At 41.6% G+C, this 16,425-nt stretch overlaps 1 protein-coding gene across 3 annotated transcripts; it reads left to right on the top strand.

The window, feature by feature from the left end:
- Window positions 1–9: 9 nt before the first annotated feature.
- On the top strand, window positions 10–15,788 carry CIAPIN1 (cytokine induced apoptosis inhibitor 1). 3 transcript variants are annotated; one of them, XM_067552334.1, is made up of 10 exons: window positions 81–95; window positions 5,678–5,788; window positions 8,920–9,104; window positions 9,437–9,589; window positions 10,595–10,671; window positions 11,118–11,286; window positions 12,133–12,206; window positions 12,509–12,624; window positions 13,452–13,521; window positions 14,314–15,788. In XM_067552334.1, the coding sequence occupies exons 3-10, from the start codon at window positions 8,948–8,950 to the stop codon at window positions 14,422–14,424; spliced, it is 927 nt and encodes a 308-aa protein (XP_067408435.1). In that variant the 5' UTR covers window positions 81–95; window positions 5,678–5,788; window positions 8,920–8,947; the 3' UTR covers window positions 14,425–15,788. The 3 variants fall into 3 exon arrangements, with proteins under 3 accessions (XP_067408427.1, XP_067408442.1, XP_067408435.1); XM_067552326.1 differs by lacking the exon at window positions 5,678–5,788 and having other exon boundaries at window positions 10–95; XM_067552341.1 differs by lacking the exons at window positions 81–95; window positions 5,678–5,788 and adding an exon at window positions 18–29.
- The last annotated feature ends 637 nt before the right edge of the window (window positions 15,789–16,425 follow it).

Here is a 16,425-nt window from a genome sequence, read left to right as displayed (position 1 = left end):
GTCGCGGGCGGCGGGAGAGAGAGAGAGAGGTCAGTCAGTGGGGCGGCGGGAGGACAGCACCGGCCCGGCCCGTGGGTCTCTCCTTTCTCTCGGAGGTAGTTGGAGGGGGGTCCCCGTCCCCCAGTGACTCCTTGGGGCCCCTGCCCCTCTCCCCTCCCTTCCTCCCGGTGACCCCCTCCGTCCCCTCCCCCCAGAGACTCCTTGGGGCTCCCCTCCCCGTCTGTCCCCCCCGTGACACCTTTGGGAACCCCCGGGCCCCGTCTCCGTCCCCTTCCACCAGTGGCGTCTTTGGGGGTCCCCCACATCCTCCATGCACGGCCCCGCGGGGCTGCCAGCACCTTGGTTTGCCCTAGGCAGCGGGCGATGGATGGCTGTGTCACCTGCCACCGGGGGAGCGGGACTCCGTGTCCCTCGGGCACCTTTTCACAGGGCATTGCCTGGCATGCGGGCTTCCCCCTCCACTCAGCTAGCAGCCTGGCGTGAGACCTGCTCAGTCATTGCCTGCTGCTAGGGCTGTTCTGCCTTAGTCACGCGTTGCTTGCTGGCGCTGGGCCATCAGTGTCATCTTGGCCTCTCGGACTTTAATTATCTTTGGGGAGAGACCCTTTTTATTTTCATTTCTCCTCCATTGTTCTGCAGCTTGCATTACACTGATATTGGGAGCCAGGATCAAACTATCTCTGTTTCTTCTGTTATGTCCCCTGTCATAACCTGCATCACGACCCCCAGTTTGTGAACCACTGGCCTAGGATAACAAAAGCTAAAAATCTGATTGCACTTGGCATTGGAAATCTGACTCTTGGGTTATTTTGGCTTGCTACAATTACTGTGGTTACCTGTCTGAATTGCTCTGAAGCACCTAAGAAAACTCCTTTGACATGCTTTCGCATCTTTCCTCACCCCAAGTATCTGGAAGCCTTATTAAAGGCCTCCTTCCACTCTGTATTTGTAGAAAGAAGTGTGGCTTAGGCAACTTAATTGCTGGTGGGGGCTAATTTATTGTTGTTGGAAGGCGTTTTCCTGGTTTTTGTTTTGTTTGAACGTTTCCAGGTGCCAGATATGTTACCCACTTGAGAAGTAATTTTGTGAGGTGAACTGTGGGTGTGGCCCAGTCTCTCAAATGCTGTATTAAAATCTTTATTAATCATTTCTCTTTCCATGTGAGTAATGTTGTGTCAGTAGTTTGAAAGCAAAGCCCAGTATTGAGAGATGTTTTGGTTTCTCCCTAATTGCTGACATGACAGGGCATTCGCATAATAAAACATTAAGTTTAGTATCAGGTAATGTGGGTAGTAAAAAGAAAGCTTCAAAGAAAGCTCAGTGGATTCCTCTCAGCAGTCTTTCTGAAGTGTAATCAGACAGTAAGCATTAGGTTGGTAAGAAAAGGTATCTTAAGATCAAAGGTTTCAGATAGATGTATAAAGTTGAGGTAAAAACTGAATAGGGACTCAATAAAGAAGCTATTTTTGGGAAGAGTGGTGTTCCAAGGCCTGTTTCTGGCATGGAATTTCTGTAGCTAATGCCACAAAATATAGATTGTATCGGTAATGTCTGTCCTATTGATGTACATATGACTCCTATAAATGTTATGTGCTCATCAGACTGTAAGATAAGGAATAAAGCCAGTGACTTCTCCACTAACCAGATCTTCTCTTTGCTCTGAGTGAACTGGAACATTTCCAGCATCCCTCGAGAAAATGGTTTTATTCCCAATTACACTAATACCTGCTTTTGCATCCCATCTTTGAAACTCCTCTATTGGGCTGTTTCCTAATCCTTGTAAGCACTTGTCTGGCTCTGCTCCTCCAAGAGATTTAATCCTTCCTTTCCTGTGTTCTTGTTAACAAGATCTGCATAAGGGAACATATTTAAAATGCTCACCAACAGCAGTAGCCTGCAGCACTGCAGTGATGTTGGTTTTAGGCCACAGAAAGCTCCATGGTTGTTATACTCCAACTTATTGTGCTCTAAGAAATTTAATTTGGAATTTTGAAGTGTATTTGTAAGGATTTATGAAAAAGGAAACTTTGTTTAGATTGTGACTCATGCAAAATTGATAGTATTTAAAGTGAAATCCTTTATCTTCAACAGATAGGGCATGGGCAAAAGCAATGCAGAACACTATACACTGCTCTGCTAATATTCTTTTGCTTATTTTAGAGAGCCCACCAGAAGGGATGAGAACACAATCGCTGTGTCCATTCATTTCTTGGCCTCTCTGCTAAGATTGCTTAAATAGTGACAGTTGTGGCAGTAGTTTTGGTGATGCATACACGTCCACTAGGAATTGGACTGAGACTATCATTTGATTTTTACATAGGTCACTAAAGAGTCATTACTTAGCAGTGACTTTGCTCACTATTCACCTGAGCTGGATTTGATCCACAGTGAATATGGCTACATCTACACTACGAACTAGGGGTGTGATTCCATGCACAAATAAACATACTCATGTTAACTCTTATCTGACCTAGCATGCTAAAAATACATATGGTAGCTGAGGTAGCAGCAGTGGCATGTGCTAGCTGCCCTGCATGCCAACCTGCTAAACCGCATGGATGGTACACGCTCTGGGTGATGGCCGCTGTAGCCCGTGCTGTCGCCGCTGTAGCCCGTGCTGTCTCCACTATACTGCTATTTTTAACATGTTAGTTCAGTTGAGAGCTAGCATGAGTATGACTGTGTGATCTGAGAATCACATCCTTAGCTCTTACAGTAGAATTAGCTTCAGGCTCTATCTGTACTACAGAGCCTGTGTTGGCATAGCCTCCCAGTGTAGACACAGTATACACCGACAAAGAGTTTTTCTGTTGGTGTGGGAACATCACCTCCCTGAACAACAAAGCATTCCTTTGTCAGCATGGCTGTGTCTATTCTGGGGGTTTTGTCAGCATAGCTGTGTGGGTTTTTTTGTTTTTGTTTTTTTTCCCCCCACACCCTCTCACTGACAGCTATGCCAGTATAAGTTTTTTAAATGTAGACCATGCCTTAGAATAAGAAATCTTTCACCTCAGTTGCAAGTCCTCTGCTTCTGTAAGTCTTGAAATATTGAATTCTCATATCATTTTACAATTACTTCCCTGAACGATTTTTAACGTGCTTCAGTAATGGAAACTTTGTTCAAAGTTGGATGGGTTGGAACCATCCATCCTGAAACTTCATAAAAATATAAATGAAAAATGGCACTTTACTTTTCAACAGACTTTAGTGAAATCTAAATGTTTAAACTTATCTTTCCAGGAAAAAAAGAAGGGTGGGCCTCCAATTTGTGCGCACACAAGTGACTCACGTATATGAAATGAAAGTTAAAGTGCATTACTGAATGAGGACAACATTGCAATGAATTTTGGGAAGATGGAGATATGATTCTCCTCCAGAAAAGTTTTGTGTAGAAATCAAGGGAAACGGCTTTGAACCCTTCTCAGTGAAGAGTGAAAGTTCATAAATGTGATGCATTTCTCAATATGTTTAACTCAGCTGCTTTGACTCAGGGAAGATGAGCAGTGCACCTTGTGTATTCAGCTTTCATTGTCTACTGAAGAACTCCTCAGTTCTTGTTGGAGGTTTGTAGCTTTGCTGCTCTTTAAATTCTGGATTCTTTTCTTGCCCATTTTTGGGAGGGAACAATCTTGAGTTCAGAGACCTGTTGATCAAAATGCTTGTGAGACTGAGATAAGACCCAAGAAGTAGGGTAGAGTGCTTTCCACCCTGAATTGCAGTTCTTTTATCTGAGATGCCTCCTGCAGCGCAACAGAAAACTTATTGTATCTTAAAAGAACCTTTCTTGCTTGTTGTAAAGCCAAATGACCAGCCATCCTATTTACTTTTACTGGTTTTGACATAGTCAAACGTTTTGGTTTTGACATCCCCAGGATACAATGTGGACTGTGGAATCCTGCACCCCTTAACTCTCTAGCTCTGGATACCTCTCTCACTGCTTTGCTCATGAAAAGCAGCCCCTCTACAGCTCCATTAGCTTTTAGCTTTGCTTACCCGCTTTGCTCACACAGCCATTAGCATGTGAAGGCACAACCAACAAATATATGAACCAACATATATGAATTGTTCTCCCAGCCACATGAACTGTGTGCAGTGAGACACCTGCAAATCCTGTGAACCCCAACCTGGAACCCCTAAAATTTTCATCTTACACTGCTCAAGACCCTTGGACAGTGCAAGCTCATAAGCCTGTCATTTTATCAAAGAAAATGAATATGCACCAGACTTTGTTAACCCAAGCAGAGATTCCCCAGCACTTCAGTCAAAGCTCACTGGTTTACATAAAATATTAAAACAAGTTTATTAACTAAAGAAAGATAGATTTTAAGTGATACAGGCATAAAAGGTCAGAATTGGTTACAAACAGAAATAAAATGATAAAATTGCAATCTAGTTCTTAAACTTTATCAAGCTAAGTAAAATTGGAAGCAAGCAACTTTCTCACCCCACCAAATGCTGCAGGCAGTTCATAGTTCTTAGTTCTCAGGTGGGATCCTCCTGCACAGCCTGGGTCCACTTTTCTAGTACAATGATGCCTCTTTGTCTTTGAAATGATCTTGCTCCACAAGTAGAGGTGGGGGAGGAGAGGTAATGAGGAAGCCATTGTCTCTTATTTTATACTCTCCTCCTCTCTTTGAGGTTGACCCCTAGCTGGTGTGCAGGGGACGAGCAGGCTGTTGTGTACCTGAGATATGAACCGTCCCTCTATACAATGTAAATTTTGTGTTTCCCTTTCCCCTGCTGGACAATGGTTCTTTAACACCTGGCAGGGTGTTGGTTGCTACTTTGTTGTCTCTGAGGAGCTAGTCTGTGTGCATTTCCCAGAGTTACACCATGCTTCAGTAAAATCATACCGTAAAACTTATAACATTATACATAGCGTTGCTACACATATTTCAAGAGGATAGTAATGTTCAGTAGATTGACTTTTCAAATGATACCTCACAAAGCATGCTTTGTACAACACGTCATAACCATATAAAAGTGGTGAATATGAGGTTACAGGATGTTATATGGGGTACAGTGTATCACAATGGTACAATACGCAAGGCTAACTTAAGACTAATTTAAAAATTGGAGGTATTTAAGGAGTGAGAAGACAGTAGGGGGGTTAAGCAATCTGAGTGCTGTAAACTGGTCCCTTAGTAAGAGTTCCACCTGATGAAAACAATTAGAGGGGAGAGTATTATATTCCCTTGGATGTAGGACCTCATCTTGCATGATCTGGCAGTTTTTCCTCGTCATTGCTTTAATTGGGAAAGGCGTTTGTTACATTATTTCTCTGAAGGCTTCAGTGACTTCCTGTTCTAGTTACAATTCAGCGTGTTGTTACTGATTTGTTTAAAAACTCAGACATAGTTTGAGGCCTGACTATCTAAGACCACTTCTCTCCATGTGTGCAGCCACGATAGTTGAGACCAGCTGTGTCAATCTTGCTTGCAGTCCTGAGAGTTGAAAGGCTGGGGCAGGATATTCTCAGAGTAGGGCCTCTGACTTTGGAATTTGTTTTTCCCCATTGGCCCATCTGAACCCAAGTCTGTTGAACTGTAGGGCATAGTAAATCTTTCACCTATGGGTTTTTTAAAAAAAAATCCTTTTGCCTAATGAGAGAGACTAATTTATGACATGCATTAATTTATAGGATGAGTTTATTGATGTTGGTATGGATGTTGTGTAGTTTTGTTTTGCATAGGCACCCAAGAACAATTATGATACATCTTGGGGATCTTAAAATAGAGATTGTAAAGACTGCAAATCAGAATCACTCTTAGTGTGGAGCTTTGTACAGGTAAGGTTTATTGCTATCAGGTAGCTGCCTTTTTATACTCCACATTGAATGTATTTTGAAATTTCTAAGAAAGGAGAGAGATGAGCCATTGGCTCAGACAGCTGGAGAAATATTGAACCAAAATCCTGCTTTGTAAACTCCCATTGAATTCAGCCAGGGATGAATTTTGCTCATTGTGTGTACCACTCTTACTAAAGTGTGGCAATCTTTTTGTAAGGTGCTGTTCAGTGTCTGTAACATTAGAAACTTGCAACTAAGTTATCTAGTGCCATTCCACCAAAGATCTGAAAGCACTTAATAAACAGTAAGCATTACTTTTCTTGTGATCTAGATAAGTAGTGATGTTCCCATTTTACAAATGGAGAAACTGAAACCCCAGAGGTTAAGAGACTTTCCCAAGATCACACATGGAATCAATGGCAGAGCCAGAAAAGAACCTAATTCCCAATCCCATGGTCTAATCACTAGGCCATATCCCTGGGCACACTGGAGTTAATTAAAAGTTGTCTTGACTGCTTTAACTCTTTTCTTTGTGCTGTTTGTTCAACCTTAAAGTAAGTCAGAAGTGACATTTGGAAACTTAAGACCAACATTCAAGTTTTGTAAAAGAGAAGCCGCACAAAAACTAATGAGCAGAAAGATCTCAACTGAATACTGAAAAATCAGAAATAAAAATCTGTGGAAAAGTTTTCAATTTGGATTTAAATATTCTTTGCAGTACTGTATACATGTTGTGCTAGTGCAAGGGTTCTGAAACTTTTTGCTGGATTCCCCTTTGAAAATATTTCAAGCTGTGATGACACCCGCAAAAAAGTGATGCTCCCCCTTCTCCTATCATGCCACCCTTACTTCCATGCTGCTGCTGGCAGTGGTGCTGCCTTCAGAGCCGGGTGCCCGGACAGAAGCTGCCGCTCTCCGGCCACCCAGCTCTGATGGCAACACAGAAGTAAGGTTGGCGATACCACAGCCCCCACTACAGTAGCCTTGCAACCCCCTTTTTGGGACAAGACCCCCAATTTGAGAAATGCTGTGCTAGTACATAAAGTGAAACTGACCAGTTTAGCTTTATTTTCAAATGGGTGAAATAAGAAAAGCTAATTGGATAACTAAATTTCTTTTGTTTTTAATATTTTCTTAGTAAAATAGATTAATCTAAACTATTAGTTTATCTTTTGTTTTTATCATGACAGTTCTGAATGCAGGTTTCTTTTGGACTAGTTGTCCTAACTTCAATACCTGGAAAGATAGTGGAGCAAATTATTAAACTAAGCACCTGGAGGATAATAGGGTTATAAGGAATAGTCAGCATGGATTTGTCAAGAACAAATCATGCCAAACCACTTAATTTCCTTCTTTTATAGGATTGCTGACCTAGTGGATGGGGGGTGGGAGGAAGCAGTTGACGTGATATACCTTGATTTTTAGTAAGGTTTTGGGACAATATGACATTCTCATAAGTAAACTAGGGAAATGTGATCTAGATGAAATTACTATAAGGTGGGTGCACAACTGATTGAAAGACCATACTCAATAAGTAGTTATCAATGATTTGCTATCCAATTGGGAGTGTGTATCTAGTGGGGTCCTTCAGGGGTCTTTCCTAGGTCCCTTACTAGTCAATATTTTCATTCATGATTTGTATAAGGGAGTAGAGGGTATGTTTATAAAATTTGCAGATGACACCAAGCTGGGAGGAGTTGTAAGAACTTTAGAGGACCAGTTTAAAAATCAAAGTGATCTTGATAAATTGGAGAATTGGTCTGAATTCAATAAATGAAATACTTTGCACTTGTTTTTAGTAAATTTCACTTAGGAATGAAAAATCAAATACACAACTACAAAATGGGGAATAACTGTAGGTGGTAGTACTGCTGACAAGGAATTGGGAGTTATAGTGGACCACAGACTGAATATGAGTCATCAATGCGATACAGCTGCAAAACAGGCTAATATGATTCTGGGATGTATTAACAGGAGTGTTGTATGTAAGACACAGGCGTTAACTGTCCTGCTTTACTCAGCACTGGTGAGGCCTGGAGGACTGTATCTGATTCTGGGCACCACAATTTAGGAAGGATGTGGACAAATTGGAAAGAGTCCAAAGGAGAGCAACAAAAAAGATAAAAGGTTTAGAAAACCTGACCTCTGAGGAAAAGTTGAAAAAACTGGGCATGTTTAGTCTTGAGAAAAGAGGACTGAGAGAGGACTGATAAATCTTCCAATCTGTTAAGGAGTGATAAATCTTCCAATCTGTTATGAAGAGGAAGGTGATCAATTGTTCTCTGTGTCCACTGACGGAAGGACAAAAAGTAATGGGCTTAATCTGCAGCAAGGGAGATTTAGGTTAGATATTAGGAAAAATTTAACTATAAGGGGAGTTGAACTCTGGAATTGGTTTCCGAGGAAGGTAGTGGAGTCCCCGTCATTGGAAGCATTTAAAAAGAAGTTTGACAAGCACCTGTCAGGGATGGTCTAGTTTTACTTGGCCTGCCACAGTGCAGAGGTTTGGACTTGAGGACTTCTCGGTCCCTTCCATTCCCACATTTCTATGATTCAGTGCTTTCAGGGATTAATGTATTTCAGATCGTGAAGGACAGAGTTTATCAAACTTTCATTATTGCTCCCCTCCGCAGATTCTGTCTCCATATGTAAGCACGGTTTTTATTTTTTTAATGTCAGGAGGAGAGCAAAGGGCTTTATTTTGGAGGATTGAGGATGCTGAAACTAAGATGTATGTTTTCCTCATGTAAACAGGATATATATTAGCTTCTTCTTTGCTCAGTCACTGTCACAAGTAGAACCAATGGCTGCTGAGCACTTAGTATTGCATATTCATTACTAATTTAGGATTGTACAAAAATCTTTCCCACTTCCCTTAATCTTGGTTTGCACTGGGCCTGGGAGAGCACCTGAAGGAAGCAAGTGTCACAATTTGAGAGAAACTGATTTATGCTCTTAGACATAGAGATGGTATTTCTTCATGCTACATTAACATGCAGATATAGAAACTCTCTGTTTTCAGTGTCCAGAAGATAATCCTAGCTCTTTAAAGAGGGCAACCCTCTGGATTAAGTCAAAACTCACGTTCTTCACGGTGACCTTGGCACTGATTTCTTCCTTTCTCAATCTAGCAGTTTCAGGTCCAGTGATACGGCAGAGATGGCGGAATATGGAATCTCAGTTGGCCAGCATGTGGCAGTGATCTGGGATAGCTCCTCGCCCGTTGAAGGACTGAAGAATCTGGTGGATAAGATTCAGGCATTGGTGGGACCTGAGAGCCGGGTATCTGTGGAAAATATTGGCCAATTGTTCCATTGTAAGAATATGTGGTAAAAATTATCCCTGATTTGTTTTAAGGGCAGTGTCATGCTCTGTGGGTGCAGTTAATGGATCTGAGCTAGCATCTTCTGTGATTTGTAACCCAGAACATCTTTAAGTATAATGGTAGAAATCCTTCGTGACTTATACTGCTAGTAGTATACAAGAAAACCACTCAGCATGGTTATGTTTCATTCGTCACTGAATGACTGTTAATGGACACTATGTGGTGTGATTATCACATGCATGTGTATGAAGGAGATCAGAGAGGGGATAGTTGGTAAGATAGACAAGTGTGTTTTTTATCTCTTCATCTTTCCTTCTTTTCAGCGGCTCATGCGGAGTCCAGCTTTGATGTGGTTTTGTCAGGCATGGTCCCAGGTAGTGTGACACTGCACAGTGCAGAGGTGCTGGCAGAAATAGCTCGGATACTCAAGCCAGGGGGTCGTGTCCTTCTGAAAGAACCCGTGGCTGTGCAAACAGGTAAGAGTGAATCTGCTATGTTCTTGTCCCTGCGTCTGAGGCAACCAAACATGCTTTCATGGAGGATTAGGCCAAAGCTGAAGGGGTTGGAGCTCTGAAAGCCTTTCAATGTAAAGAGTAGTTCTGCTCCTGTGACACATTAACATAAGCAGCAAGAGGGGATCTAAGCTTGTAACTAGCAAGTTAACATCCCTGCTGAGGACCATCTTGTATCAAAAATATAAGAGCAGAGAGAGACATGTTCTTGTAAGCATACTGAAAGCCAAGGGCTGATGCTAGAGTTTGTGTTGCCATAAGTCAGGTTTTTGGCGCCTCTGTGAAAGTAAAATTAGGTCATGAGTTCTTAAGGCCTGGGGGTCCGCCTTTTACTCTGAGGTGCATCATCTAGCACAACAGGACTTTGATCTTGATTGGGGCCTTTAGGTACTTGCATAATCTAAATAAGATAAAGTGAAGTTTAGAAGGGAGAAGGTGCATCTTATCCTATCACAATTTACAAATTATATGAATGGAGTCTTCTTACTAGTAATGTCAGCTACCTCCTGGAAGACACATGCACCAAACCTGTTAATTAAATCAGTCAATGTAAAACCTGATACCTTCTAGAATGAGCTTTTCAATGTATATTTCAGACTTTTTAGCACTTCATATTTGTGCAGGACTTCCATGAGCCTGTTGAAGTGGGAGTTCCCATTTTTCTCTTTAGTAGGTGGAGGTGATTTTTTTTCTTGGATGCTGGAGAAGCCTTCGTGATCTGAATGTATTTGTCTAGCACATAATTTGGAACTAATTAATAGTGTCAGAGTTGAAGGGCCTGTTTTTGAATGAATGAACAGTTGATTTCTCTTCCCAGATGTGCCTGGAGTGATTAGGAAAGAAGCACATAAACAAAGGGACTAGCTGGAATGCTGCCTTCTAAAGCACTGTCAATCCTTTCATGTTCAAAGCAACATGTCTAGTTCTTAACAATGAGCTTTGTTTTGTGATTCCTGTCATATTTCCCAGGTGACAACAACAGAATCAAGACAGCAGCCAGGCTCCCCACGGCTCTGATGCTCTCTGGGCTGGTAGAAGTGAAGGAGGTATGAATATATGCATTAACCATCTCCAAACAGCTCCCATTTCAGGACTGTATAATGTAGAGAAGAGACTTCCAAAAGGGATGCTAGTTATTCACTACCCAACCATGTTAGTTTGCCTTGAAATATACAGCAGGTATAACCAGCAATGAAAACTGTGCTCTTAGTACTGCATGAATAAGAGTTTTCCTTGAAGTGAAAAAAAAAATCCACGTTTCTTTGAATGAATAGTGGCAGTAAGCTGTGTAATACCACCAGCTGTGCAACAGCTAGAACTGCGCCCCCACCCCTTTTTGTGCAAGCAGGGTGAATGAACCAATTTGAAGTACAGCGCAGCATCATGGAACAGAGACAAAACCCTTAGCTCTATGATATGATGCTACTACACAGGGCATTGAAATAAGGCAGTTCTGCAGAAGGATTAACACTCGCTGTGTCTTGCATTCTAGCTGAAGAAGGAGCCTTTGACCCCTGAGGAGACCCAGTCAGTCCAAGAGCATCTGGGTTACCAAGGCGATGACCTTTTGTCTGTTCAGATGGAAGGCAAGAAACCCAACTTTGAAGTGGGATCCTCAAGTCAGCTCAAACTTTCCTTTGCCAAGAAGTCTGCTTCCTCAGGTCAGATTGAAGAGAAGACTAGTATTTGTGCTGGGAGTGTATGAACTCCTGACATTGTAGAACAGAGAACATAATAATTTTGAATGCTTAATGAAGAAGGATGTTTGAAAACATGGGTCTCTGTAATCTTGGTTAACAATCATTTTGTGTCTGTTGGAAGCTTCCATTTCCATTTCAAAGGTTAACTGCAAAACAGAGGTGGAGGAAAACGTGCCCTTTCCTGTTGCTTTGTAACGCATACAGAGAGCTACATAAAGAATTTTCTATGTTTTTTGGGTTTGTTTTTAACGTTATTAGAGATATTAGGACTACCCAGATCTTCCTTTTTGCCAAAGGGTCTTTGCAAGATCTTTGACCTATATTAATGGTGATTAAATTACATACAGAGCTACAGCTCTCAGCTCCTAGCATCAGTGCCCGCCCTGATGTCAACACTAACTATTTCACTGCGTTTCAAACAAAAGAAATAAGAGAGATGATCATATTATGAAGAGATGCACCTTCTATGAGTGACATCTTGTTTTGGTGTCACAAATGGGTGCACCAGGGGAGGGTATTGTCACTTTTTTTTCATAATGGATTTTTGATGAAGGATGAGGAGAAATGGAGAGAGGATTCCTTTGACAAATGGGATTTAAAGACTGATTTGTGAGAGAGAGAGAGAGAGAGTGGGTGGTGGGTGCTTGACTTCTGAGAACTTCCACAGATAGGTGCAGTCTGATTAAAAAGCACCACAACCCAGGGAATGTTTTTCAAGAGTAATATTGGAACCTTTTCTTTGCTGGGAGTAGGTCTGATGCATGCTGTGTGTGATCACTGTCCACTTCTATTTTGTTTTGGCTCCAGGCAAGCCTGCTGTGGACCCCACTGCTGCAAAGCTGTGGACTCTTTCTGCCAATGATATGGATGATGAGGGAATGGTAAGTTTTGTGTTTTGTTTTCCACACAAAACTTAGAAGTTTCACAAACTTTCATCCACAGTACTTAGCAGGGCTTTACAGATGAGATCGTGGCATGAGAGCCATATGGAAAAAATTCCTCTAATGCTACATGGTGTGGGGTTTATTGCATGGAGCATCATTCTAACACTTACGTGTGAACTACACTAGGTGTTTGTCATCTCTTTGAATCTAACATTGGCAATGTCACTGTTCCCTATTGAGCCAAATCCTTTTTTTTTTTTTTTTTTTTTTGGTCTCTTTCTCCATGTTGTTTCTTTCAGGATCTCCTGGACTCTGATGAGTTGCTAGATTCTGAGGATCTTAAAAAGCCAGATCCATCTTCCCTCAAAGCTCCATCCTGTAAGGAAGCGGGTAAAAAGAGAGCCTGCAAGAACTGGTGAGTACTAGATTTGATGTTTTGGTGAATATGCTGACTTCAAATCAGATTTAACCATTTCCTTTAAAAAAAAACAGCAGGGTATGGTGCTGTCCAATTCATTTGGCTGGTTTCTTTACTCTTTTTTTAAAAAGCCCTTATTGCATTCAGGTCCATATTTCAATGTTTAGTTTAAGAAACACATTTAGAAATCGGTTGGCAAAGTGAATTTCTTTTTGTAGAATTTTTTCAAAATTCGATTCTAGTGTGTAAATCTTTCCTTCAAATTTGTCAAGGGCTTGTCTGTATTAGAAAAATCGCAATGGTGTAACTAGATCAATTACAAATTTAATAAACTAAGCTAAACTGATTTTTAAGGAAAATTTAAACTATTTTTAAGTGAATCTACATTAAGGATGTATGCTGGTGTAACTAGAAAAAATCATCCCAGGCGTAAATGTTGTCCTCCCCCAACACAGACTCACCTGGGGAAGACCATAGGATTCATGCAGCCTGTTTTAAAACTAAGGATCTTCCTGAGGTTTCTTTCAGAGAAACATTGCATGTAGCTTTTAAAATAAGTTTGGTTTTTGATAGCTTTTCCCCACGTGTTCGGTGGAGAGAGGGAAGTCCAATCAACTGAGACACTTGACGTTAGAGGGAAGAATAAAGTGTGTGCACGCTCAGTGTGCGCACATGCTAAAGCCTATTGTGTGAAATGATCTGTTGGGGCTTTAAACTCACATGGTGTGAAGGATCGAGGAAGAAATGTTAGAGGGTGGAGTGGGTAGAGTCAGTGGCTAACCACATTGCAAACAGCCTTAGGATGAGTCCTGTTTCCTCTGCAGCACGTGTGGCCTTGCGGAGGAGCTGGAGCAGAAAAAGGAGAGCTTGCAACCCAAATCTGCTTGTGGAAATGTAAGTATCCTTTCCCTCTGTCCTATGGTATAGACAGACAGGGAAAGACTGTGTTCTTATCTGTGAACTAGTTTAGAAAAACATTACTTTCTGTGTAGTTAGTGGTTGCTGCATAAGCCCTATGGGTTGACTTTACTAAACAACATTTGTAGCCTTGAAGCAGTTGTGCTGTCTCTGCAGGGCTATCAGATTTGTAATAATTGGCATCGGTGGGTCTGTAATAATTTCAGATGTATTTGCAGCAAACTTGCTCTGTGTACATTCACTCCTTGTTATGATATGGATACCTCTCTAGTAAGAGCTAGACTGAAGTCTCCAAATTCCATATAGTTATGATTCTCATTCATGACATTTATTTGAGCTGGAGCTGCTCAATATTTACTAAGATATCTCCTCTCCCCAAAGCCAACTGTGTTCAAAGTAAAACAGGATTTTCTGAGTGGTTTGGAGAAACTAAGAGCACCAAGAGTTGGATGTTCCAGCAGCTAAACTTTAACCCTAATCTGGAGACACTGCCTTCTTGCGTGGTCAGGGAAAACTCATTCTTTGTTCATTCAGTCCTGAGCTACTTCAGACCTCAGTCCTGACCTAACCAGGTTTGCGCTGATTGCTGGAGGCGGAAAGTTGATTCTTTCTGTGCTGGTTTATTCTCTGGCAAGCAGATTGTAACTCTGTGTAGGGCAAACCACTTCCCATTGGGAAAAGAAGTGAAACCATGTAACCCAGCCCTTTGTTTTTGACTGACCTTGGTAACAAGCTGATTTTTTTCCCCTTGCCTCTTTGTCTTGGCAGTGTTACCTGGGTGATGCATTCCGCTGTGCCAGCTGCCCCTACATGGGGATGCCAGCCTTTAAACCTGGAGAGAAGATACTCCTGACTGAGACCAATCTTCATGATGCCTAACAGGGAGATGTTACAGAGACTCCATTAGAGCACAGCAGTTCCATAGCTCACTGGCTTCAGAGCTTACTTCAGCTCCTTTCTTCCCCCATCTCCTTAAATTCACTCTCCAGGAAATTCTTCCTTATGGGGAAGGAAGAAGCAGTGGGGGTGAGTTGGGACACTGAGGGCATGTGGTGCTGCTGTGAACTAAAAATGTGAGCTCATCAGACTTAATTAACTTTTGGGTAACTGATGGTGGTGATTCTGTGGTGATTGGTCTCCTATCATGTACACAACACAGACTTGTTAATGTTAGGTTTTTAAAATTCATTTGGCCAAACACTGAGAGGTGCTGGCCATCTCAGTATGTGCTGTTGGCGGAAGGGGGATGTATAATGGGAATCAGATGCCAGGCTGATCTTGTGTGAGTGTACCTGGCACCCCAGCCAATGCCTTTTAGGTCAGATCATACCACTTTTTGGCATAATTATTCCTGAGAGTTAGGTGTTGCCTCAAGAGACTTGAGCAAAGCCATCTCCTGCTCTCTCTGGGGGCTTGAATCCACAGTGTATTAAAACATGGAGCTGGTTTGTCATTCCATGCGCTGTACACAAAGGAATCCATAGGAACTCTTAGCAAAGAATATCCTATGAAAATCCCTTGCAGAGTTTAGCAAACATGGTGGATTTCCAAGTGTCCTGGGAAGCTGCTAGTGGTAAACTTTTCTCCCCTAATCCCTTCCTCTGCCCTCTCCTTTTCCATGAAAAATAAAAATTTTTGCTCAAGCAGTTTGAGAACAGTCCTGCCTATTAGGTAAAAAGTGGATTATACGAGTATTTGACTTGCTGCCCCTTCTTCTATCCAATATGTGCCAGAAACATAAGGGTTAATGCTAGTGAATATCTTATACTAGTTAAAGAGAAATTACCTATAAAGTTCAATATCTAAGACTTAGCAATAACTACTAAATTATCCTAATGTTGGGACACTAAGTGCCACCATCTCCTTCCCACCCCCTGAGAGAAGTTGACCTTTGATAGTGCTTTAGTATATTTATTTACGTACCAGTGCTACAGTGTGAGAGATTTTCAGGGTTGTAGCTAACCTCGCTTCCCTGCGGCTGCCGGAAAAGGGAGCTGTTCCTGAAAAGTCCCCTGTTGTTCACCAGGTTTGTTTTCCTTGGTTTCCTACCTCACACCCCATATCAACATTTTCGCGTATAAAAACAAAATCACCCTGTTTAGAGCCACCTCGGTACAGGATCCAACTTCACATTTTTCTCATTGCCCTGCACTGACTTGAAATAAGCTCATGTAGTTGGTTAGGGTTAAGGGATGTTCTGTTTTTAAAGGCTGCGACCAATAATAAAGCATTTGTTAAAAATTGCTCTTGTTGATGTTTTTAATATGGTGATCCTCCCACAGATGTACTTGACAGAGGGGAAAATCTGGCTCTTAATTTCAGAAATGGCTGTGAGATCCAGATGTGCTTAGAGTAGCCCACTTGAAAATGTCAAGGTCAGAGCAGGTTGCAAAAGGAGAGCAGATTCTCCCAGAATTGATGGGTAACACTGAAGTTAGATTTCCCAACAAGTCACAAACAGTGCTCCTGATTTTCCACACTTATCAAGAAGGTACAACAAGGATCAGCCACAGTACCAGATCAATATAACTTTGGATCTTATCCAAAATAGCACGCTGTCAGCCAATCCTTTAGTAACTAAAACTAAAGATTTATTATAAAAAGAAAGAAAACAAGAGAGATATTAAATGGTCAAAGCAATCAGATACATACAAATGACTTAAAAGTCCATATGTATCAGGTTCTTAGCAGTATTGGAGATTGCAGGCTTGTGCAGTTCCTCTGGAATATATCCAGTATTTGGATGGTTCTCAGTCCTTTGTTTCACAGCTTCAGATGTAGAGTAGTTAAATCAGAGGTAGGAAGCAGGAACGAAGACAAAATGGAGATGATGCAGCTGCATTTTGTAGTCTTTGATCTACCATGTGGCTTGTTTCAAAC

This window comes from Emydura macquarii, unplaced genomic scaffold, assembly GCF_026122565.2.
Source record: "Emydura macquarii macquarii isolate MOO-44397 ecotype Brisbane River unplaced genomic scaffold, CSIRO-AGI_Emac_v2 contig_295, whole genome shotgun sequence".
Classification (NCBI taxonomy): Eukaryota; Metazoa; Chordata; order Testudines; family Chelidae; genus Emydura; species Emydura macquarii.
The sequence above is the reverse complement of the archived record's forward strand: the minus strand, read 5'-3'. Positions and strand labels throughout refer to the sequence as shown.